This window comes from Salvelinus alpinus, chromosome 15 (assembly GCF_045679555.1).
Source record: "Salvelinus alpinus chromosome 15, SLU_Salpinus.1, whole genome shotgun sequence".
NCBI lineage: Eukaryota > Metazoa > Chordata > Actinopteri > Salmoniformes > Salmonidae > Salvelinus > Salvelinus alpinus.
In genome coordinates, this window is record NC_092100.1 from 32,109,252 (window position 1) to 32,135,598 (window position 26,347).

The 26,347-nt window shown below is 41.8% G+C and overlaps 1 protein-coding gene across 1 annotated transcript in view; it reads right to left on the minus strand.

Annotated features, from left to right (window-relative positions):
• LOC139539924 (solute carrier organic anion transporter family member 3A1-like) overlaps positions 1–26,018 on the minus strand; it is a 59,522-nt gene extending 33,504 nt beyond the window's left edge. The window contains exons 1-2 of the mRNA XM_071343330.1: positions 25,391–26,018; positions 19,334–19,793 (exon numbers count right to left, since the gene is read on the minus strand). Coding sequence (XP_071199431.1) covers positions 19,334–19,793; positions 25,391–25,534 — 604 coding nt within the window. The 5' untranslated portion in view covers positions 25,535–26,018. The remainder of the gene's footprint in view (positions 1–19,333; positions 19,794–25,390) is intronic.
• Positions 26,019–26,347: the final 329 nt, after the last annotated feature.

The window sequence follows — 26,347 nt, forward strand, 5'->3', positions numbered from 1 at the left end:
TATATACTAAACCACATAGTTCCTAACTTGGTATTTCAAAAAGGAGTCATACATTCATATGTCATGTTTCATGCTTTTAGCATCAATCAAATATTTGTTTGTCTATGTGTGCGTACATACTGTATGTGTGAGTACATACTGTATGTGTGTGTTTGTCCGTGTGCGTACATACTGTATGTGTGTGTACATACTGTATGTGTGTGTATGTCTATGTGTGCGTACATACTGTATGTGTGTTTGTCTATGTGTGTGTATGTCTGTGTGTGCATACATACTGTATGTGCATACATACCTTATTTGTGTGTATGTCTATGTGTGCGTACATACTGTCTGTGTGTGTATGTCTATATGTGCGTACATACTGTATGTGTGTATGTCTATGTGTGCGTACATACTGTCTGTGTTTGTCTGTGTGCGTACATACTGTCTGTGTGTGTATGTTTATGTGTGCGTACATACTATCTGTGTGTGTATGTCTATGTGTACGTACATACTGTCTGTGTGTGTATGTCTATATGTGCGTACATACTGTATGTGTGTATGTCTATGTGTGCGTACATACTGTCTGTGTTTGTCTGTGTGCGTACATACTGTCTGTGTGTGTATGTTTATGTGTGCGTACATACTATCTGTGTGTGTATGTCTATGTGTACGTACATACTGTCTGTGTGTGTATGCCTATGTGTGCGTACATACTGTCTGTGTGTGTATGTCTATGTGTGCGTACATACTGTCTGTATGCGTATGTCTATGTGTGCGCACATACTGTCTGTGTGTGTGTTCCTGTTTTGTTTGTTGCCTCCCGACATACGAGTGTAGAGTTCGATCTTCTAAACACTGTAAGTCAACATCATAAACTTGTGTCACCACACTCAGGGTTTCCCATACTCAGTCCTGCCCCCCCCCCAGTGCATATTTTGGTTATTGCCCTAGCACTAGACAGCTGATACAAATAATCAAAGCTCGATGATGAGTTGGTTATTTCAATCAGCTGTGTAGTGCTAGGGCAAAAAACTAAACGTGCACGTTCCTGCTGAGAAAAAAAAAAAAAAAGATATTCTCTTGTTTACAGCCTGTGATTTGCAATTATTTCAATAATGCTAGGTTAGAGCCCTTTCACAATGATAATTATAGTCATTCTGTGCTGTAAGACTGCATAAACAGATTCAGCATGTTTGCAAACAGGGCATTGATGTGGAACTGGAACATTGGTGGACTGTCAGACTGCCACCTCTGTGTCAGCACCAGGTCAGGGAGGGAGGGAGGGGAGGGAGAGAAGGAAAGAGAGAGAGACGCCGTAGGCAGACCTGGCTCTCAAGAGAAGACAGGCTATGTGCAAATTGCCCACAAAATGAGGTGGAAACTGAGCTGCACTTCCTAACCTCCTGCCAAAGGTATGACCATATTAGACACACATATTTCCCTCAGATTACACAGATACACAAAGAATTTGAAAACAAACCCAATTTTAATAAACTCCCATATCTATTGTGTGAAATACCACAGTGTGTCATCACAGCAGCAATATGTGTGACCTGGTGCCACAAGAAAAGGGCAACCAGTGAAGAACAAACCCATATTTATGTTTATTTACTTTCCTCTTTGTACTTTAACTGTTTGCACTTAATATGACATTCGTAATATCTTTATTATTTTGGAACTTTTGTGAGTGTAATGTTTACTGTTAATTTTTATTGTTTATTTAACCTTTGTTTATTATCTAGTTCACTTGCTATGGCAATGTTAACATATGTTTCCATAAAGCCCTTACATTTAATTGAAATGTAAAAATTTAGAGAGAGAGAGAGAGAGAGAGAGAGAGAGAGAGAGAGAGAGAGAGAGAGAGAGAGAGAGAGAGAGAGAGAGAGAGAGAGAGAGAGAGAGAGAGAGAGAGAGAGAGAGAGAGAGAGAGTATGTACGCACATATAGACATACACACACAGACAGTATGTACGCATACAGACAGTATGTACGCACACATAGACATACACACACAGACAGTATGTACGCACACATAGGCATACACACACAGACAGTATGTACGTACACATAGACATACACACACAGATAGTATGTACGCACACATAAACATACACACACAGACAGTATGTACGCACACAGACAAACACAGACAGTATGTACGCACACATAGACATACACACATACAGTATGTACGCACATATAGACATACACACACAGACAGTATGTACGTACACATAGACATACATATGAAGAGGGTGGGGCTGAGACAGGGATGCAGCTTAAGCCCCACCCTCTTCAACATATATATCAACGAATTGGCGCGGGCACTAGAACAGTCTGCAGCACCCGGTCTCACCCTACTAGAATCCGAAGTCAAATGTCTACTGTTTGCTGATGATCTGGTGCTTCTGTCACCAACCAAGGAGGGCCTACAGCAGCACCTAGATCTTCTGCACAGATTCTGTCAGACCTGGGCCCTGACAGTAAATCTCAGTAAGACCAAAATAATGGTGTTCCAAAAAAGGTCCAGTCACCAGGACCACAAATTCCATCTAGACACCGTTGCCCTAGAGCACACAAAAAACTATACATACCTCGGCCTAAACATCAGCACCACAGGTAACTTCCACAAAGCTGTGAACGATCTGAGAGACAAGGCAAGAAGGGCCTTCTATGCCATCAAAAGGAACATAAATTTCAACATACCAATTAGGATCTGGCTAAAAATACTTGAATCAGTCATAGAGCCCATTGCCCTTTATGGTTGTGAGGTCTGGGGTCCGCTCACCAACCAAGATTTCACAAAATGGGACAAACACCAAATTGAGACTCTGCATGCAGAATTCTGCAAAAATATCCTCCGTGTACAACGTAGAACACCAAATAATGCATGCAGAGCAGAATTAGGCCGATACCCACTAATTATCAAAATCCAGAAAAGAGCCGTTAAATTCTACAACCACCTAAAAGGAAGCGATTCCCAAACCTTCCATAACAAAGCCATCACCTACAGAGAGATGAACCTGGAGAAGAGTCCCCTAAGCAAGCTGGTCCTAGGGCTCTGTTCACAAACACAAACACACCCCACAGAGCCCCAGGACAACAGCACAATTAGACCCAACCAAATCATGAGAAAACAAAAAGATAATTACTTGACACATTGGAAAGAATTAACAAAAAAACAGAGCAAACTAGAATGCTATTTGGCCCTAAACAGAGAGTACACAGTGGCAGAATACCTGACCACTGTGACTGACCCAAACTTAAGGAAAGCTTTGACTATGTACAGACTCAGTGAGCATAGCCTTGCTATTGAGAAAGGCCGCCGTAGGCAGACATGGCTCTCAAGAGAAGACAGGCTATGTGCACACTGCCCACAAAATGAGGTGGAAACTGAGCTGCACTTCCTAACCTCCTGCCCAATGTATGACCATATTAGAGAGACATATTTCCCTCAGATTACACAGATCCACAAAGAATTCGAAAACAAATCCAATTTTGATAAACTCCCATATCTACTGGGTGAAATTCCACAGTGTGCCATCACAGCAGCAAGATTTGTGACCTGTTGCCACAAGAAAAGGGCAACTAGTGAAGAACAAACACCACTGTAAATACAACCCATATTTATGTTTATTTATTTTAACTTGTGTGCTTTAACCATTTGTACATTGTTACAACACTGCATATATATAATATGACATTTGTAATGTCTTTATTGTTTTGAAACTTCTGTATGTGTAATGTTTACTGTTCATTTTTATTGTTTATTTGACTTTTGTATATTACCTACCTCACTTGCTTTGGCAATGTTAACACATGTTTCCCATGCCAATAAAGCCCCTTGAATTGAATTGAATTGAATTGAGAGAGAGAGAGAGAGAGAGAGAGAAAGAGAGAGAGAGAGAGAGAGAGAGAGAGAAGGATATAGAAGGAGGATATAGAGGGAGGAGGGCACAGTTTAACATCCATAGCAACCCTGTGCTGGGCCATTGTTGCAATTTGTATGATCTGTTTGTTATGCTGACTCAGATGTTTTCCTGAGGCCTGGAGTGTGATACACACAGTGTCCATTGTGCTTATGGGTGGAGGCAGGCAGGGCAGAACATCAGGCGGTCTATGGGAGGCTAAGGCGGGGTGCAGTGCTCTGCTCTCTTCTACTGGAGTGCCCCCAGCTGCCACATAGAAGGAGAGGAGGAGCCAGAGCAGGGTAAAGGGATCAGTGACTGACTGCAGCTGGTAGCAGCTCCTTCAGCAGGTGGCTTGGCCTAATTACCAGGCTAAAGATGCCAACAGCACGGCTCCTCCTTCCTCAACCAGGAAAATATAATGAAGCTGCTTGGACAAGAGAATATCTGCCACAAATTACAATTAAGTAGTCATTTTTCTGCATCCTGAGGAAGAGGGTAAATTGATGGGGTTTGCCAAATGTGAGGTTGGCAGTGATCTGTAATGTGGAGAGCGTTCAGCGCTATTGACTATCCACAGTGAGCTCATTTTTGAAAGTGAAATATGGAAGTGATATTGTAATGTGGTGAGGCCAGAATATTTTCGCCCAAGGCATTATTGAATGGAAAATAGATAGGCCTACAGTTCATCAGGTTTTGTATCACGTATTATTTTTCTCAGATATAGGGATTACACATACTAAACTCCTGTGAATTCATTGAAAACCAACAGAATACAGAAGGACCAGCGAGAGGGATCTCCTGACCCTGGCTACTTAATAAAAGTTGATTCAATCAAACATCTGATTGTTTGTAATAATTACTGCCCACCGTATTGATTCAAGTCCATTTAATTAGGCAATGTCATCCTGCGCTCCACGTCAGCATTGATACAGGGATGAAGTGCTGAACATGCTACTGGGTAATCCTTGGAGCCTGCAGAGCCACTACTTACAGACCACTCAATCAATGAGGTTGGGGATTTGTGTTAATGCCAGGAGAGGACAGTGAATCTGCACACTTTGACCACCAACCACAAGGTCAACCTAACCTCGGAAAATGAACAGCTACTGTGCATCCAAGAACTGATCTAACCAGAGGCCTGCGTGGATCTTGCGTTCTTCTAAAGCGGAAGGGCCAGTTCCTGGGCTGTGATTTGTGAACACTTCTCTGTGTCACTGGGTTGTGAGCAGAGGCTCGCTTCTCAGATCAGCCTGAGCCCTCTGACAGCTGCATCCTTCCCAGCAGGCATATGGCCAGAGCCGACAGCCGTGCCAGGGAAAGGCTGAGCATCTCAATCCAATAGTCAAAACCAGCTAGACAAACAGGCATTTCCGTGGCAATGGCTTGCTGATGTTGTTGTGTTTATGATCTGCCTCTGCCCCCTTTTATCCCTTTGACCCCCCAGACTGAAAACAATGTCCCCTTTTTAATCAGCGGAAGGTGCACACAGCTAGAGAGGATGAGGCGAAGTGAGAGGTTTCACTTTCCCCCAGGTGACACAAGCTTGTCAACTGCCTTCCCGCCTTTGGAACAACGACTCCCATTTTTAGGTCGGCGACATGAGCATCTCATCATTATATGCAGGCCTCTGACACAGCACAGAGAGAGTGAAGGAGACGAGACCAAAAAGACAATATGAGAACAAGCGGACATAAACACAAAAAAATAATTTAAGAATATAAAAATTGATTCATGCGATACAGGCATCTGGAATAAAAAATACATGCAAATTAATCAAATTCATTTGATATATCGGCCAGCCCTACGACAGGGCCTGACCCAGATTGCCTTGAGAAGGCTGCATGGTGACAGGTTTACTGATGGGACTGGAGATAGAGAGGGAGATGAGGACGTTATGACGACCATCCCTCTGCCTAGCCCAACACACATCCACTCTACCTTCCCTAAGCATTCAGACACAGAGCTGGCCCAGGCCTTACAGTAACAGGGCTCAGAGTGATACAGTAGGGGCCAGAGATGGGGTGTGGTGGTTTGGGATGGGTGGGAAGTGTGCGGGCAGTGGACCAGGCCACTGGCCCTACTCTCCGGTGCTGCAGATGGCGGCCTATACTGTACAGTGAGTGATATGCTGAGAGGCAGGCCATGGGTAGCAGGCAGCACACTGCTCTGGTGTTAACGTGTTAAGGCCTCCCTCTGGTGCACTGGGCCACATCTGTTATCCAACACTGACCCACTTCATTCAAAGGTCTGACCTATTTTGAGGCTTCAAACTCAACCTCCACATCCCTCTCTGGTGAGACCAGTTGGAATTCAAGGGACGGATGCATGGTGCTCATCTGGCTTGCCCAGCACCCGTGAGCCACACTGCAGCTTTTAGGCTCTGAGTAAAGTGCTCAAAGTCTCCAAAGCAGAGATATACCAGGGCATCTGGACAGCAGCATGACTGGTGCAGCCCTTTCCTTTGCTCTGATGAAACTGCCCTGCCAAAGCACATACATGGGTCAGTGCTCAGTGCTCTGGGTCTGGTGAGGGCAGGGGAGCAGGGCATGGTCAAGGCTGCAGACAACCTTTTAACACCAGTGCAACATGCTCTGGTCAGTCATCTGTAACTCTTCATGGTTGACTAGACTCTAACTCAAATGATAGAAGCACTAGCAAGAGCTACAAGGGCGATGACAGTATTGGCACACAGACAACCTTTTAAAGCATAATTCTAAGGCATGTTGAAGGACATCTTTTAGATACATAGCTATAAACATTGGCAATAAAGGTGCTGTGTTATATTGGCATCAATAAAGATATAGTAGCATAAATGAATAAAGAAACCATTCAGCTCTTATCCCTCACCTTCATCTAAATGTATGTGTAAATGTACACAGAGCACTGAGACATCATTGCTTGGGTGACAAGTTAATGCCCACATTTGTCATATATTCATGGCCACTCAGAAAGTATAGCCTTCACACTGTGGTATCACATAAGGGACAACAACAGAAAGCAGGTTCATACAGCGGATACAGGCCTTACTGCTGCAGCTACCCTTACATCAGTAGAACACACGTGTGAACAAATCACCTGAAACGTTTTACATGTGAAATAGCTTACATTTCAAACGTGAAACCATGTTTCACATATATTAAATGTTAACACCACCTTTTCACATGTTTTTTATTTATTTTTTATTTCACCTTTATTTAACCAGGTAAGCTAGTTGAGAACAAGTTCTCATTTACAACTGCGACCTGGCCAAGATAAAGCAAAGAAGTGTGACACAGACAACAACACAGAGTTACACATGGAGTAAACAATAAACAAGCCAATAACACAGTAGAAAAAAAGAAAGTCTATATACAGTGTGTGCAAATGGCATGAGGAGGAAGGCAATAAATACGCCATAGGAGCGAATAATTACAATTTAGCAGATTAACACTGGAGTGATAAATGAGCAGATGATGATGTGCAAGTAGAGATACTGGTGTGCAAAAGAGCAGAAAAGTAAATAAAATAAAAACAGTATGGGGATGAGGTAGGTTGATTGGGTGGGCAATTTACAGATGGACTTGTACAGTACAGCTGCAGCGATCGGTTAGCTGCTCAGATAGCTGATGTTTAAAGTTGGTGAGGGAAATAAAAGTCTCCAACTTCAGCGATTTTTGCAATTCGTTCCAGTCACTGGCAGCAAAGAACTGGAAGGAAAGGCGGCCAAATGAGGTGTTGGCTTTGGGGATGATCAGTGCTGGAACGTGTGCTACGGGTGGGTGTTGTTATCGTGACCAGTGAACTGAGATAAGGCGGAGCTTTACCTAGCATAGACTTATAGATAACCTGGAGCCAGTGGGTCTGGCGACGAATATGTAGTGAGGGCCAGCCGACTAGAGCATACAGGTCGCAGTGGTGGGTGGTATAAGGTGATTTGGTAACAAAACGGATGGCACTGTGATAGACTGCATCCAGTTTGCTGAGTAGAGTATTGGAAGCTATTTTGTAGATGACGTCGCCGAAGTCGAGGATCGGTAGGATAGTCAGTTTTACTAGGGTAAGTTTGGCGGCGTGAGTGAAGGAGGCTTTGTTGCGAAATAGAAAGCCGATTCTAAATTTGATTTTGGATTGGAGATGTTTAATATAAGTCTGGAAAGAGAGTTTATAGTCTGACCAGACACCTAGGTATTTATAGTTGTATTTATTTATGTGACATTTTTCATGTGATTTGTTCACACGTGTGTTCTACTGATGGGGGAAAAAATTGATACAGTTACATATCGCAATATTATTTTGCAACGATAATATAGCGATATCTTACTCAAGTATTGATTCATAAAAATAAAAAAATATTTGTATTTGTATTTTTTGCTACTGTAGGTAGCATTAGCTAGCGCTAGTTGGCAGTACTTGCTCTGGTATTTTTCATCCTATAGATTGTTCTCCGTCTTCTTTTTAAATAGTGAGTCAACATGTTTTCAGCACTTTCCTTTCCCTGATCAAAACAAGCTCTCATGCTCTCTCTTGCCTCTCTGTAGCAAACATACAGTACAGTGATCAAAATGTTTGGAACTTGAAATCACAATAAAAACGCAGTATCGAATCGCAATACATATAAAATTATAAGAATCACAATACATATTGTATCGGCACCAAAGTATTGTGATAACATTGTATCGTGAGGTCCATGGCAATTCCCAGCCCTAGTGTGTTCCGAAAACCACGTGTTTTTTCACATAATTTTTTTCATGTGTTTTTTTTGTAAGGGTATCCCAGGCTTCATCTCATACAGAATCTGAGGATTAACAAGTATGCAGCAATTCTGTGTCCAGACACCCTAACAGCACACAAAGGAATTTAGTGACACCATCTAACATTTAACTAAGCAGCCAAACCAGACACACAACAACAAAGTTGTGCCATGGGCAGTTGTAATGATTCCTGTAGAAACGATGGGCTTGTATAATCAGTGTTGGATAACTTAAGGATAACATGAGGAATGCCCAAATGGCAGCTGCTACACATGATATATTATAGCCTATTCCTGCTTCATTGATACAGGGCACAGGAGGTGACTCACTTGCACTGCATGGCATTTGTTTTGCTTCATCAGCAGACAGGATTGATAAATGCTATCATTATGTTTAAGTAATGACAGCAGAGTCAACTAATGATAATGATGTTATACGCCCGCCCTATTTTAATGACGACTGTTAATAATGGCTATCACTTATCAATCACTGTAGTACAGTTTGTCATTACCAGCATGTGTGCTCTTTTGGGTACAAGGTATCCTGCTTCTTATTGTCTCAAACACAGCATTATGTGATTGCTTCCCATGATTTCATTTTCCAACGTATGTGTAGCTGTAATTTCTAGGCGCTCTCCTGACATGCTATCATGTTGCTGTGCAGTTAGATCCAATTGACATGGCTCAGTAAGGCCACTGTGCTCTGGCAACTGGTGTGTAGTTACTATAGCGGTGCCTCTGAAGCATTCAGGGAATTATGCAGCCAAGCAGGTGATGACAAGCCTGCCATCAGGCTAGTGGAAGTGCAGGTCCACGCAGAACAGAATGATGAAGAGAACTTCTCTGCTGCCTGTTGATGAATCCATGCTGTTTATTGCCTTAGAATAAAACAAACTGGTGTTGCTAGGTCACTCTCAACATGGAGCTTATCACAGAGATGGAAAAACCCATTTAGAATCTAATCCTTCAAGATGACATAACAGAGCTGAGTTTAAGTAGCTTTTAAACATGCCCCGCGGAAGCCACTGATTGGATTCAGAACATTTTAGCAGAATGTTGACGTGTCTTTCTAGGATCCCTCCGAGGTTTATGCCACTGCAACAGAACCAAAGCTGAAGTGACATTTGTAACAGAGCTAACATGAACCTACGTTGTGTCGCAAAATGTGGTGGATGTTGATACTGTAAATACAGTACTATACTACATAGATATAGTACAATATAAGAGCAAAATTGTCTTGTGAAGTGACTTGATATCTCAGGAGAGTACAGTGCATTTGGAAAGTATTCAGACCCCTTGACCTTTTCCACATTTTGTTACGTTACAGCCTTATTCTAAAATTTATTAAATTGTTTGCTTTCCTCATCAATCTACACACAATACCCCATAATGACAAAGCAAAAACAGGTTTTTAGAATTCTGACCCTTTACTCAGTACTTTGTTGAAGCACCTTTGGCAGCAATTACAGCCTCGAGTCCTCTTGGGTATGACGCTACAAGCTTGGCACACCTGTATTTGAGGAGTTTCTCCCATTCTTCTCAAGCTCTGTCAGGTTGGATGGATATTGTCTTGGCTGTGTGCTAGGGCTGTTGTCCTGTTGGAAGGTGAACCTTTCCCCATCGGGTTCTTGGTCACCTCCCTGACCAAGGCCCTTCTCCCCCAATTGCTCAGTTTGGCTGGGCGGCAAGCTCTAGGAAGAGTCTTGGTGGTTCCAAACTTCTTCCATTTAAGAATGATGGAGGCCACTATGTTCTTGGGGACCTTCAATGCTGCAGATATTTTTTGGTACCCTTCCCCAGATCTGTGCCTCGACATAAACCTGTCTCGGAGCTCTAGGTACAATTCCTTCATCCTCAATGCTTGGTTTTGCTCTGACATGCACTGTCAACTGTGGGACCTTATATAGACAGGTGTGTGCCTTTCCAAATCATGTCCAATCAATTGAATTTACCACAGGTGGACTTCAATCAAGTTGTAGAAACATCTCAAGGATGATCAATGGAAACAGGATGCACCTGAGCTCAATTTCATAGCAAATGGTCTGAATACTTACAAAAATAAGGTATCTGTTTACATTTTTTTATAAATGTACAAACATTTCAAAAAGCCTGTTTTCACTTTGTCTTTATGGGGTATTGTATGTATTTATGTATTTAATACATTTTAGAATACGGCTGTAATGTAACAAAATGTGGAAAAAGTCAAGGGGCTGAATACTTTCCGAATGCGCTGTATATGTTTTTAAATAAGACCGTTTTAAATTAAACAAAAACCTGTCTTGTCATTCGCATATTGTTCATCATATGTAAACATCTCCTTCTTCCTCTTTAGGCATGTATTGAAGTGATTCATCCCCTAATGATTTTGTTGCGACTTGACTTTAATATCAATCTGAAGATTTATTTATCTAATGAACTAAATATGTTTAATTGTTACCCGATTAATTTAATCATTTAACAAACTCCCGAATTAAACTCTAAAAGATCTTTACCTATCACATCTATGGGTAAAGAGTGAGTGGCCTAGTTACATTTTTGACTTAATCCGGCTTGAAAATCTATGACAAGGCGTGAGAATGGCTGTCTAGCAATGATCAACAACCAACTTGACAGAGCTTGAAGAATTTTAAAAAGAATGTGCAAATGTCCATTTTGAAATCAGGCTGTAACACAACAAAATGTGGAATAAGTCAAGGGGTATGAATACTTCTGAAGGCACTGTAGCTTGGTAAAAAGCTGAAGAATATGGAAGCCTGATGAAGCGTTTTCCTTTTTATTTTACTCAAGCTTGGTTAAACATGGTTGGCAAATAGGCAACATTTTGTACAGTCTGCATTTTGTCTATATCGATGCTGTTACAATTACCAAACGTTTGGTTAAACAAATAATTTATGAAACCATGATGTGATGTTTGACAGGATTGGATGTTGCAATCAATTTCAATTGCATTTGAATTTCTTCGTGTATCAGCAAAGTTGCTTGAGATGATGTCAATTGCAACTAGCATCTGCAGCAGAAATTGCATCCAAATTGCATTCGTGTAACATAGGCTTAAGAGTGCCGATTTGACACACAATGGAATTGCATTTCAAAAGGCCACATTTCACGACACCTCTCTGATAGAGACTTTTGTTTGAACCTTATCTTTATCAATGAAAATGCATGAAGCATTAATTGAAAAAGACAAGATCGAAAAGATCCAAGCTTGAGAGTTCATCCTATTATGGCCTCCCCTCACATCTAGGAGAATGTCTCTGAAACCTGTGAAGTTAATATGATCTTCAGTTACAAGATGGACAGCAGTGATAACACTTTTCCAATCATCAAACAACTATGTTATAGACCCCATATCATAGAAACAGAGCCTTTTAAAAAGCACATATCCAATTTATACATTGACACTGAATAAACTAATGTGATCCTTTCAGTCTTTATCTAGGTCCTCTCGTGTTACAGGAGATTACCCAGGATGGAAAAAGCCTCAAAAGCTGTGAGAGGTGGATGGGTGGGGTTAACTTCTCTAGGGTAAGGGGCAGCATTCGGAATTTTGGATGAAATGCATGCCCAAATTAAACTGCCTGCTTCTCGGGCCCAGAAGATATGATATGCATATAACTGGTAGATATGGATAGAAAACACTCTAAAGTTTCCAAAACTGTTAAAATTGTGTCTGTGAGTATAACAGAACTGATTTGGCAGGCATAAACCTGAGAAAGATCCATTCAGGAAGTAGTTTTTATTTTTATTTTGTAGTTTTCTATTCAATGCCATTACAGTATCCATTGACTTAGGGCTCAAATTGCAGTTTCTATGCCTTCCACTAGATGTCAACAGTCTTTAGAAATTGTTTCAGGCTTGTATTCTGAAAAATTAGGAAGTAAGAGCAGTCTGAATGAGTGGACCTTAAAGTGTCACAGAGCTTTTTCATGCGCGAGACTGAGAGAGTGCGTTTCTTGTTTACCTTTTAAATTGACGACGTTATTGTCCGGTTGAAATATTATCGATTATTTAGGCTAAAAACAACCTGAGGATTGAATATAAACATCCTTTGACATGTTTCTATGAACATTTTTCTATGAACATAGGATTTTTTTGTCTTCCTGTTTTGACTGTGTTTGAGCCTGTAGAAAACGTGTGAACAAAACGGAGGTTTTTGGATATAAAGAGACTTTATCGAACAAAAGGAACATTTATTGAGTAAATGAGTGAGTGCAACCATATGAAGATCATCAAAGGTAAGGGATTAATTGTATCTCTATTTCTGACTTGTGTAACTGTTCTACTTGGCTGGTTACTGTTTGTAATGATTTGTCTAGTGGGCTATGTTCTCAAATAATCGTATGGTATGCTTTCGCCATAAAGCATTTTTTAAATCTGACACCGTGGTTGGATTCACAAGAAGTTAATCTTTAAACCTATGTAAAATATGTTATGTTTTCTGAATTTTTATAATGAGTATTTCTGTATTTGAATTTGGCGCCCAGCAGTTTCACTGGCTGTTGAAGAGGTGGGACGCTAACGTCTCACATACCCAAGAGAGGTTAAGTTAATGCTTTATGGAGGGAGCATCATTGCTAAGCTACAGTCAGTTCATACATGTATGTTTTTGCAACCTGAGGCCCTGTGGGAAGAGCCATAGTTAGAATGAGATGGTGAAGGATCATAGAGCAGTGGGAACGGACGGATATCCTGTTGACACTAACTTTCTAATCATATTTGTTTCCTTTGGCCCAAACGACATGGAAAACAAGATCAACTCGTAAAACACAGTCTTTATCCGTAGCACCACTTTCAACATCAAGTCGTGATGGTAGCCATTTCACTCCTTCCTAGACAAATCCTTTCAACCCTCAAAATTACATTTGAGCAAAAATAATACAATGTTCAGTGATCAACATGACTGGACTTGCAAATTCAACAGTGACCGATCACAAAACTGAAAGTAAAAAGAATATAGAAACATAGTTTGCTAACATAGTTTGAATCCGTTTTATCTGCTGTTAAAGCACTATAATTCCTGCCTAGTCGACAGGCCAGCCCAACTCTGCCGCTGAGTTAGTAGGAGTTGTTTTTCACAGAGCTATGTGGTATGTATGTGCAGTCGGGCTGCTCAGACCCACCTCATGGCTGGCTGGTTGGTTGGCATTCCTGCCTCACTCTGTAATTATGGCTCCACTCCTACAAACCACTGCTCTCTCTGCTCTCTCTTCCCCATAGCACACTCTCACACTTACACGGGCCTTCCACTGATGTCATCCTGCCATTAACTCAACAGTTTATCCCAGTGGCTATTTACAATAGCCTATGCCTGGGGCTATAGGTGGTGTCATTGCCATCGTCACCATCATCAGTTTGTGATGATGATCATTTAGAAATGAACATATCACAGCAGAACATACATCTGAGCAGAGACTTCTACCAATGGTGTGATAGTGGTAGTATATTATTCTAATCACCATAGTTTCATCTCACACACTGGGTCCCACTGCACTACGAGGAGACAAGGCAATGTGTTACTGTGAGCTGCAGATTAATATTCATGTCTCCTGACACATTGATGTACAGTATGAACCTGGTTGTGTCAGACTAAGAACAGACTCAGGACAGTGATAAATCTTGCAAGCAGCTTTCTTTGACATGTTCAAATAGTACATACGACTTTCTCGCCCTTTACAAGGATCACACTGCATAGTTCTGCAGGAGTACCATCCTCTCTCACTGCTCTCTGACTGACTATCCTACTACCATCTCTTCCTCCTTTGTCAACTGTTTCTATGCCCTTTAACCCTTTAAATGCACCGCACTGCTCCATCCATTTTATGGACAGTGTGTGAGGCTGTTCATTCAGGTTATCCTTACAGTATTAATGCATAGTAGTGAAATATAAAGAGTCAAATCTGTCATAGCGAGCATGTAACAGAATTGTTCAGGCTGGACAGATGGACAGACATACAGACTGCGGGAGATGGGAGACTAGGGGGCTAAAGGGTAATCACTATGCTGACTGTCTGTTTTAGTCATTTAACATACAGAATCAATTAGGCTACCATAACACCAGCTATTAAACTTCATATTGTGGGCCTTTGGGATGTATTAAGCCCATATAAAACAACATATTCAGCCTTCCCCCGTGCAGGTGCTGTATGTTGAGTTTTTTGTTGTTGTTGTAACGTCTATGAGTGTGTTTGGTCTATATTCGTCAACAATAATATACTTCTGTAGGGCCTCCCGAGTGGCGCAATGGTCTAAGGCACTACATCGCAGTGCTAGCTATGCCACTAGAGATTATAGGTTCGAGTCCAGGCTCTGTCGCAGCTGGCCATGACCAGGTGACCCATTGGGCGGTGCACAATTGGCCCAGCGTCATCTGGGTTAGGGGAGGGTTTGGCCGGCAGGGATGTCCTTGTGCACTAACAACTCCTGTGGTGGGCCGGGTGTAGTGCACACTGACACGGTGTTTCCTCTGACACATTGGTGCGGCTGACTTCTGGGTTAAGTGGGCATTGTGTCAAGAAGCAGTGCGGCTTGGTTGGTTGTGTTTCGGAGGACGCACAGCTCTTGACCTTTGCCTCTCCTGAGTCCATACGGGAATTGCAGCGATGAGACAAGACTGTAACTACCATGAAATTGGGGTACTTAAAAAAAATATATATATATTTCTGTATGTGGAAATATAGAAGCATCTACAGTATTTCAGTTTTTCGAGGCAGTGAAATTCAATGCTGTCATGCTGAATTCAGAGTGTCTTGCAAAAGTGTTAGAAAAATATTTAGCAAAGGAAAAATACGACAAATTACAACTAAAGTAAAGCTTTTTCTGATTACCTCAACAATGTGTATGTTCCCTGAGTACAATGATGTGTACATTAATGAACAATCATTGACTACATTATCAGCATGTGAAAAGAAATCTTAGAGAGATTCAGACAATCTCGTCCATTCATGCTGCTACAAGCACATGACATGCCCACAGCATGGGGATTAGAACGATCAGCTGAGCACATGCTCCCAACTCAATAACACATTGTTCTCCAACGCTCACCACTTGTTTTCCTCCAACTCTCCGTGCAGCTTATCTGAGGAGAACAGCACCAAATCTCCCTCTGTGCCTGCCAAACTTTAATCAATGAGAGTCCACTTCCTACTGTACAGTGTTAACAAGGCGCTGCAGTTGTGCATTACGTCAAAGCTGTTTTGTTCTGTGCTTGTTTGTTTCTGTCACTTCTAGAAAAAAACATAATTCGCTGTGAAAAATAGCTAGGACTTGAAACAAAGTGCATATGAGTAAGAATGAAAGTTAGGGAGGTCTACGCTGCTGGCATAAGATCACACAAGACACTGAAGGCCTTTATCCTTGAGTTTGACCATCACATCCTAGTTACACTAACAAATGTCATCCCCATTACTAATGTTGTGAGTGTTTCCGGAAGTTGTCTCCCATTCAGCCGTACTTTCAGTCTGTTGTACTGCTGAGATATCAAACATGGCCACGTATGCAGCCAGCAGCTGATTCACAAAGTCACGTCGTCTCTATCCCACCAAAGGCTACTAATGCGCATGCATGGACAACACGTTATGGCCATGCCTCTATCAAAATAGGAAACATCCCTGCTTTGATGAGAATTGGGTACTGTATATACCAGGTTAACAATGCTCTCTCTCTCTCTCTCTCTCTCTCTCTCTCTCTCTCTCTCTCTCTCTCTCTCTCTCTCTCTCTCTCTCAATTCAATTCAATTCAATTCAATTCAAGGGGCTTTATTGGCATGGGAAACATGTGTTAACATTGCCAAAGCAAGTGAGGTAGGTAATATACAAAAGTCAAATAAACAATAAAAATGAACAGTAAACATTACACATACAGAAGTTTCAAAACAATAAAGACATTACAAATGTCATATTATATATATGCAGTGTTGTAACAATGTACAAATGGTTAAAGCACACAAGTTAAAATAAATAAACATAAATATGGGTTGTATTTACAGTGGTGTTTGTTCTTCACTGGTTGCCCTTTTCTTGTGGCAACAGGTCACAAATCTTGCTGCTGTGATGGCACACTGTGGAATTTCACCCAGTAGATATGGGAGTTTATCAAAATTGGATTTGTTTTCGAATTCTTTGTGGATCTGTGTAATCTGAGGGAAATATGTCTCTCTAATATGGTCATACATTGGGCAGGAGGTTAGGAAGTGCAGCTCAGTTTCCACCTCATTTTGTGGGCAGTGTGCACATAGCCTGTCTTCTCTTGAGAGCCATGTCTGCCTACGGCGGCCTTTCTCAATAGCAAGGCTATGCTCACTGAGTCTGTACATAGTCAAAGCTTTCCTTAAGTTTGGGTCAGTCACAGTGGTCAGGTATTCTGCCACTGTGTACTCTCTGTTTAGGGCCAAATAGCATTCTAGTTTGCTCTGTTTTTTTGTTAATTCTTTCCAATGTGTCAAGTAATTATCTTTTTGTTTTCTCATGATTTGGTTGGGTCTAATTGTGCTCTCTCTCTCTCTCTCTCTCTCTCTCTCTCTCTCTCTCTCTCTCTCTCTCTCTCTCTCTCTCTCTCTCTCTCTCTCTCTCTCACTATCAACAAAAAATACAGAAGAAAGAGCACATGTTGGGCCTCCCGAGTGGCGCAGCGGTCTAAGAGACTGTGGCGCTTGAAGCGACTCTCTCTCTCTCTCTCTCTCTCTCTCTCTCTCTCTCTCTCTCTCTCTCTCTCTCTCTCTCTCTCTCTCTCTCTCTCTCTCTCTCTCTCTCTCTCTCTCTCTCTCTCTCTCTCTCTCTCTCTCTCTCTCTCTCTCTCTCTCTCTCTCTCTCTCTCTCTCTCTCTCTCTCTCTCTCTCTCTCTCTCTCACTATCAACAAAAAATACAGAAGAAAGAGCACATGTTGGGCCTCCCGAGTGGCGCAGCGGTCTAAGAGACTGTGGCGCTTGAAGCGTCACTACCAATCCGGATTCAATCCTGGGCTGTGTCGCAGCCGGCCGCAACCGGGAGACCATGAGGCGACGCATAATTGGCCCAGCGTCGTCTGGGTTAGGGGAGGGTTTTTCCCATCGTGCTCTAGTGACTCCTGTGGTGGGCCGGGCGCATGCACGCTGACATGGTCGCCAGTTGTACGGTGTTTCCTCCGACACATTGGTGCAGCTGGCTTCCGGGTTAAGTGAGCAGTGTGTCAAGAAGCAGTGTGGTTTGGCAGGGTCGTGTTTTGGAGGACGCATGGCTCTCGACCTTCGCCTCTCCCGAGTCCGTACAGGAGTTGCAGCGATGGGACAAGACTGTAACTACCAATTGGATATCACGAAATTGGGGAGAAAAAGGCGTGTAATATAAAAAATATATATATTAATTATAAATTATAATAATTATAATAAAAAAGAAAGAGCACATGTTGCAGGGAAATGTCTAATAATCCCTCAAAGATGTGTCACCTTGACAACTGTAGGTCTTCAAAGCGAGCTGCAGTCAGAGAAATGAGTTGTGCTTCATCTGACTGTGAATTATCTCTGTAGGTGGTCTTCCTCTTGCAGCAGATTTGAGCCAGCAGCCTGCATCTAGCCTAATGGCTGTGCTGTAACATGCCCTGTGTACGCCCTTCAGCCAATCAGAATGGAGTATTAAGCCATGGTGTGTAATTGTGGTCATACAAGATGGTCTCATGTTAAGATTACACACATACTGAATGCTCAATGTACGCCAGCCAGCTTTACAGTTAGACAGAAAAACATCAGTGATCATGTGCCTTCAACAATGATGTCAAAACATGGGCCTTTACAGTATCCTTAAGGTACATTCACAAATAATAATCTGCTATTTAAGGTTCTCAGAAAGTGCTTTGAATGCACTGTAAAACCTTGAAAAGCCACGTCAGCAGTGAAATACCTGCGTGAGAGAGCAAGCCAGCTGAGCGGAGATATTTTGCACTTTAATGCTCCTTTTCCATCCCTGGCGTCTGCACTTGACTGTGACTCAAGCACAAATGTAATTGAGATTATAAACCCCTCACAGATCTGCTCACCTGGCGGTCACTTAGGTCAGATTGTGCTTGGGGACAAAAGAAAGACTGAGCACAACACAGAGAATACATTCACACTGTATTGACTCAGAGGCAGGGATGTGTACACACTGCACCTTCCCGCAGTGAGACAAACACAACCACTGTTAGTCCTTCCACCATACAGATGTACCAATTTAAGTAGTCTTGTGAATCCCTTGGCGCTGGAACATATTCATTTTGAAATGGTAGTGTGATAACAATGTCTTTCTAATAAATATTATTTCAATATATAATATAATATATGCCATTTAGCAGACGCTTTTTCCAAAGCGACTTACAGTCATGCGTGTTCACATTTTTTAAGTATGGGTGGTGCTGGAAATCAAACCCACTATCCTGGCATTACAAGAGCCTTGCTCTACCAATTGAGCTATAGAGGACCACACAAAATATTTTGCCGTTTTGAAGCTACTTTCCAGCAATTCTACACAGTTTGGCATGAAGCTGAGAGACAATTTTTCAGTTTTAAAGCTAATTTCCTGCAATTCTATGCATTTTGCCATAGCTCATGCTGTGTTCCTCTTCTCAGACATTATAACAAAACCAATGGGAATGTGCCCTGAATGTTTTGAGAATTTGTAGATTCTCCCCCAATTATTATATATTTTTTTACCTCGGCGGACCCCAGTTTGAAAACACATGTTTTCATGCATCTACCTCACTTACCTATATACAGAGAGGAGTCTTTCCTCTTCACATGGTCATCTATGTAGGACACACCCAGGGGCTGAACTGGGGTGGCTCCAATCCCCAGCAGCATCTGGGCCCCAATCAGCAACAGGTACATCATGTTGGTGTTGGCCTTGTTGGAACACATCTCCTCTATGTACTGCCCACCATTCCTGGTACTGTTGGCGCACCCATTCCTGCCCACCTCAGTTCTCCATGTCTGCCCTGGCTGGTACTCGTATTGTTTGGTTAGAAACTCCGGCAGTGCTGACAGAAGAGCTCCTAGCGCCATGACGATACCCCCGCAGCCAATCAACCTTGGCCGGTGGGCTTTGGCCCCAAAGTAGCTGACGAATAGGATGAGAGCCAGGTTGCCAATCTCAAAGCTGCTGGCGATCACACCCACGTCGGCACTTTGGAGATTGAATCGTCGCTCCAGGGTTGTCAGGACACTCACCTGAGAAAGCAACAGCGGAGGAAATATGTTACTCATAAAAGGCAATCATAACTAACTTCACAAAACTGATTAACTTTGTAAATGGCAGGGTACCATCATTATGAGGCTGAAATATGACCAGGCTTAAAGCCTATTGCTTTCACATTAGCTGAGAATTATATCATTGAGAGGAACATGAAAACACCTAGCTTACAAATAGCAACTAAATAAATAGGTTACAGTTTTACCATGAGTAAGAAAATTAGAATCACTTGAAACATTTGATGCATTTGAATGAATGGCCTTTGGTATAAGGAATCACATCACAGATGCATGCAGTATTTTACAGTTGAAATTTAAAAACAAATAACCAAGACTGTAGGCCTAAACATTGAGAAAATAAATATATTTGTATTTAGGGTATTTTTGTATTTTTGAATTCCGATTAAGTGTCATATCATTTTGGTTATTACAGAACAACTTCATATAAGTCAAATTACATGTTTCTATATTAAACTTCTCTGAAAGAAGTGATTCTACCAAAAGTAATACAAAATAATGACATAAAACTCTATATATTGGAATAATAAGGGTTAACGTGCCAAGGGGTTTCCAAACTTTCGGTGCATGCAAATGAGAGAAAATAGGATATTATTTGCATGGTGGAATTTTGAATCAAGTAGCACACAGACCGCAAGAGGGTTTAGAGCAGATGAGAGAAATAAAGCACGGCTATGAAAATACCATGTTATTGAGGTTGTGTCCTTTTACATAATCCCTTTCCTTTGGATATACTGACTCACAGACCTCTTCAGATGTTTCTCATTGTGGTCTGAGTAAAATCCCGTTTGCCAAGATCCATCCCTGTCTTTCATTAGCTGGGCACTGCAGCACTTACTCCCAAGGCTTTATTGAAAGTGCCTTCTCCCCTAACGCTCACTCTCTCTCTCTGAGTTAATGGTGCAGCATTTAATGCAAGTGAAAGATAAGAGCATAACACTGTCTCTAGATGGAAGCTGGGGCAGCAGGGGATTTTGTCTCCCCTCTGCCATTGTTGGTAAAATACATGGAAGTCAGACATTATGGATTGCATTTCAGTTCATAAGATAAGATCCTAACTAAATATAATGATCAAATTGATCTCCATTTCATTTAGATTTTCTTCATGTGATATGTGCTCCATCACAGACTGTCATGAAAGCAGACAGTGAATGACCAGCTTTTTTATAAGGCACTGATTTCAATGATGAACGCAACCTGAATGATAAAAAACAACTTCACACAGGCTCAGGAGGACTGTACATAGTTTGATAGCAATGACCTTGGTGAATCTGGCCAACTGAGTCTTCTGTTTTTGGTACAATAATATGGTTGAAGCCCAGCTACCTGCATTGGTTGCCTCCTAGTTGGTGATACGGAACACACCCAACTAATAGGGTAGAAAGATTCTTAAAGAACATAGCCAACCAACCAACCACCCACACATTTGTATCAACACTGTACAGGCAACAGACAAGACTCTGAGACAGACATGTATGGAATACACATAAATGCTCTACCATAAAGAAGAGGGGCAATATCCCTTACTCTGCAGGAAGTATAATACGCTGCCCATTCTCAAATGTGTGGATCCTCCGATTTATCTAATTTTGCATGCAGCATCCTCGTCTGCCTTTACTTCAATTGGTAAGTATTGCCTGGAAGGATTTCACAACAAATAATGTGGGTTTGTAATGTCTGAGAACCAACTGCTGAGCCATATCCCACCCGTCACATTTTCACAAATGTATCGAACTATTTTCAGATGTGTCCCAAAATGCCCTTGAAAGGGCATGGTCCTGTTCCATTCCCACAGCGATGTCAAACAGGCTAATAGGCTAAGTTAAGCTCCTCTAAGGACCCGTGGAGACAGGAAAATAACAGCTAACGTAGATGCCAGCAGGAAAAATGATCTTTTCTCTGTGATTACAAAGTGACTTAAATTACTTTCAATGGAAGGTGTGACTGAGTAATATCTATACTAATACAACTAGCTACACTTTGATTAAATGTGAACACAACAACAGGTTGATCAATGTAGTGATGTCATCCTTTGCACAAGGCCTATTATTATAAAATGTTTAATTCTCCGAAAACTACAGCTCAGCAATAGGGATGCTATGGGTGTCCAAAATGGGCTTGCAGTCTCATCTGAGTTGCCAGAGAATGTAATGTGGCTTCCCAGCAATACTGGAAGCTTGACGAGTTGGGTTGGAAACATCACCATTTGCTCCCGTCCTCAGAGCCCATTCCAAGCCAATGCAACCTGCTCACGGCACAGCTGGAGCTCTCAGCACTCAGCAGACACCAGCACAGACTACTGAACCTCCACCTCACCACCACACCACAGCAGAGGAATGGCAGCCAGGCCAGGTAGACCATGTCATGTCATCTACCCCCCAGGCCAGACCCAGGCAGAATTTGGCCTGACAGCTTAGTGAGCCCTGAAACATGCAGTGAATTTAGAAGAGTACCTGTCCCCTAAATTCCAATGCACTCTGCCAGCGAAGCATTTTACTAAAGAGTAGGCACAGCATTCCGAGATACTCAATAATTGACAAAAATATCTTTAGTTCCAGAAAGAAGAGCAACTCTGGCTACAGTAAGCTAGTTAAAGATAGACCTGGAACCTTGAACCAAAAACTAAACAGTCAGTCACAAAAGGTTGTTTATTTATTGCAGCATGGTTACAATGCAAACTTGTCTGGCTGCGTTTTCGTGGACAATGTGACTGTCACCTCAACATTACCTCAGAGGAATCAAGCCCCACACAGACATCCCTTTTTTAAACAGGAGGATGAGGCTTGTGTAAGCACAATATGAGACATAACAACAGCCGATTGCTAAATAAAAGTGTTGAAGTGTGTCTCAGGTTCCTATTCTGTACAGAAGCCCTTTCAAAAGGACAATTCAGAGTCAGCCAGAGGCCTTTTTCTGACAAAATCCTATCTAATTCCAAAACATGAAGTTGATCCCTTGGCAATTAAATATTTCACTGACTGTCTGTACTCTCTAAGCTTTACCAACCTGCAAGTTGCAAGATTGGAGACTGCATGGTAGTAACAACAAACTTTAACTAACACCTAACCTGAATGGATTAAAGTCTCGAAAAAGTTGGTGTCTAATTATCATAATCAACTATTAAGCTGTGTTTGAAAATCGTATATATGAGGGGAAAATTATGAAATACATAGATAGTTCAGCCTGTTTTCCTACGAGTAAGTGGAGCACATAACAGGAAACACATTCACCACTGTCACTCATTACCACAACATAGAACATGGGACTACAAAGGCTGAAACCACATTCAGTTGAATTTCCGAGAACTGAGAACTAAAGGTAGGCCTACACACCATTTCCAGATACTTCTCAAAATGAACTAGGGAAGCTGACAGTCATATCACAACCCCATAGCGTTGAGAGTAATTGTCCATGCAGGTATGTGCACTGACTGTTTACCCAGAGACTATGTTGCCTGGAAAAGAGCCCGTCCACTGTAAGCTGCTAACGTAGAGCAAGAGCATAGGCCACGACCCCTGACTTCCAGGCTGGCTGCCTGGCAGCACAAAAACACTTTAAGTCGCCTCATCCTATCATGGACAGAAGAGTACCTCTGACAGGAGAACATCTAATGAGGTCATGACAGGGTCATCAGCTTGTCCCTGTAGCTGGAGCTGGTGCCTGGTTTCCAGCCCATGCAAATGGAGCAGGTGCCATGTGAAAGAGACTACCTGTGCTGACGACCATAGAGCATGCAGAAGTCCTGTTTGCTTAGGCAAGTCATGCGCTTCCCTCTCAGATCCATCATTGGCAAATCCCTGCCTGAGCCCCAGAGTATACTTTACAAGCAGACATACCTGCTGAGTAACTAGCCTTCCACCAACTCATCTTTGCTTACCAATTTAAAGTACACCCTTTTAATTTCAATGTTTGTTAACCTTCTTTAGAATAACCTCCTGAAAAGTGTAGTTGAAAACATTTACATAGTCAAAGTGAAACAGGGCTTTAAATGGCAGTTCTACTGTAGGTGTTTGAGCTAAACTAAGCTATAAGTGCCTATGTATAAACAAGGACACAAAGCCATCAGTCCCGTGGAGGCACTACTGCAGATGTGCCATATTCCATTTCAACTACATTTTAATGAAATGAGACATGACTGAACCAATTATCACAGAGGAGTCCTGATAGAACCATTTCTTCCACTCTGACTGGCAAGTGTGTACATAGCAGAGACACATCACAGAAAAATGACTGCAATGTTCAATCCAAGTGAGAGAGAAAGGGTGGAGACTACTGGTTATAGGGCCTAATTTCACAAGAACTTTACTTCACATGCACGTAGTGTTATAAAGTTAGTCAAACCAAATAGATTTAAGAAACATGTTATAACAACATGTTATAAAAATAGAATAAAGAGATCGAAAAAAGAAAAAAAAAGTACCAAGTACGTGGGAAAACATTCTACTCAATAATTTGGGGCCATTAAACTCATTATCAAAAGCAGGATGTGATGGATTCTCGTTAATTGTACTTTTGGCTTAAAAATCCAAGTCCTCTCCTTACAGGGGAAATTCTGACTGTATACCAACATGCTTCATCCACGTAGGCATCACTGTTCCCATGGTCAGGAGGAGGCTTTCGGTTCAGTGCGACAGAATAGATAACATGTTCCACTCCAAATAAGGCTAAAGCATTTCAGTTTACATCTTTGATTCCCCTGGGAAGTGGCACTAGCCCAGCATGTGACCTAAAATAACCTACTCATCCATCATTTGTTGTTTCATTTGATATGAGAACTGTGGTAAAAAATGTTGATCACCATAAACCTATTGAATAATTCTGCATGGATGACCTACAGGACTAAAACGATGTAAAAGCTTTAACCAAGTAGGCCTACAGAATATCAAAAGTATCAAGTTTGAACTAGAGATAAGAGTTGAATAGGCTTGCCTGCTCTTCTTAATCAAGATAGGATTGCTTTCAAGCCTGACACTGATAATACAGGTAGGGACCTAACATTTCACTCATCTACATCAATAAATGGTGTTATTGCAGTACATTACACTACTGTATATTACAGCTAAAGGAGCCCTTTGCCGCATAGACTACTAACAAGTCACCTGTTCATTCTTGTCCTCTATGGAATCTGAATGTTGTTTTGGACAATTGTATTATTTAGGTGCGGCATTAGGAGATTAAATCATCAACAACTGTTTTGTTGACAGAGGGGAAATATGCTATGCTTGCTATTGACAAATGGACTATGTTAAACTCTGCAACCAGACGAAAATGTGTTCCATCTCCCAGATGTGTATGGGCACTGGCTACTGCGTATAAAAAAACACCGGTGCATGTCAAACCTTCTTAAACCGGTTAGCTACACATTATCTCATTATGTCATAGCTGTTACACGTTTCATGACAGACACGTTGCTTACACGCACAGTACTGGCACGGATATAGAGTTATAGCTAAGATAAAATGGCCCAAATACTAAAATGCATATAAAACATGCGTCTGGCAAGATGTTCTCATGAGAGACATGACAGACAATGACACAGTTTAAAATGTTTCACTCACCAGGTAGGCTCCAACAGTGCCCTGTGCCAACATCAGGGCACATTCCGATATCAAGAATATCTTGATGTTTGAAAAGCATGATGACTTTTTATGGATGCCCTCTCCGGGGCTCCTGTCCGAACCCATTTGTTTTTTCACCTGCATCCTTTTGGGAAGCTATTTTGTATCACAGCGAGAAACGAAAGCCAGAGGGTAACCGGCCAGCCCGGAGATAAACATAGAAGACACCGACTATGTTTCCCCTGTAGGCTACATTCAGTGGGTGTCTGACGCACGGTCTCTGTCTATTTTCTCTTTCAACCTATGCTTTACATCTTACAAACTATGACTGTAAATATACAGCCAGACTCCAAAGGGCTTCCACTCCACAAGCTTTAAAAATTGCCACTTCGTCGAATAAGACACATGAACTCACCGACGATTTTCTCATATGCATACGAGAATAAGAGACGCCGGGTTTTCTCTCAAATAACATGTTTTCCGAATCTTGACGCTCGTTTACGAATGTTAAGCGTAACAATGCATAGATTCTAAAAATAATCGATGAGAACCTTGCCACGGCGTCGCTGCTCCAGCTATACTTGGCATGGTCCTTGTAGCCTGCTGTACAGTATGCGAGCATACACTCACTCCCTCCACCACTTGTGTAGCCTACTAGTATGTTCTGAATCCGCGCCTCTTCCAACCACTAAGAGCCGTGGCCTATAGTGACGATGTGTAGCATGCACCATATTCTAAACTAACTTGCGTTCGAATAGACTCTCTCTCTATAAAACATACACGTTGATATAGGGAATTTGTTCATTCTAATTTATAGGCCTATTTAAAATAATAATAATTTCACATATTGAGCTCAAAGCAAAGGGGCCATTTCAAGATATTAGCAACACACTGTGTGTTGCTATGGATTACTCAATGTTGAACAGAAAATGTGAACAACATGATTAAATAAATGGC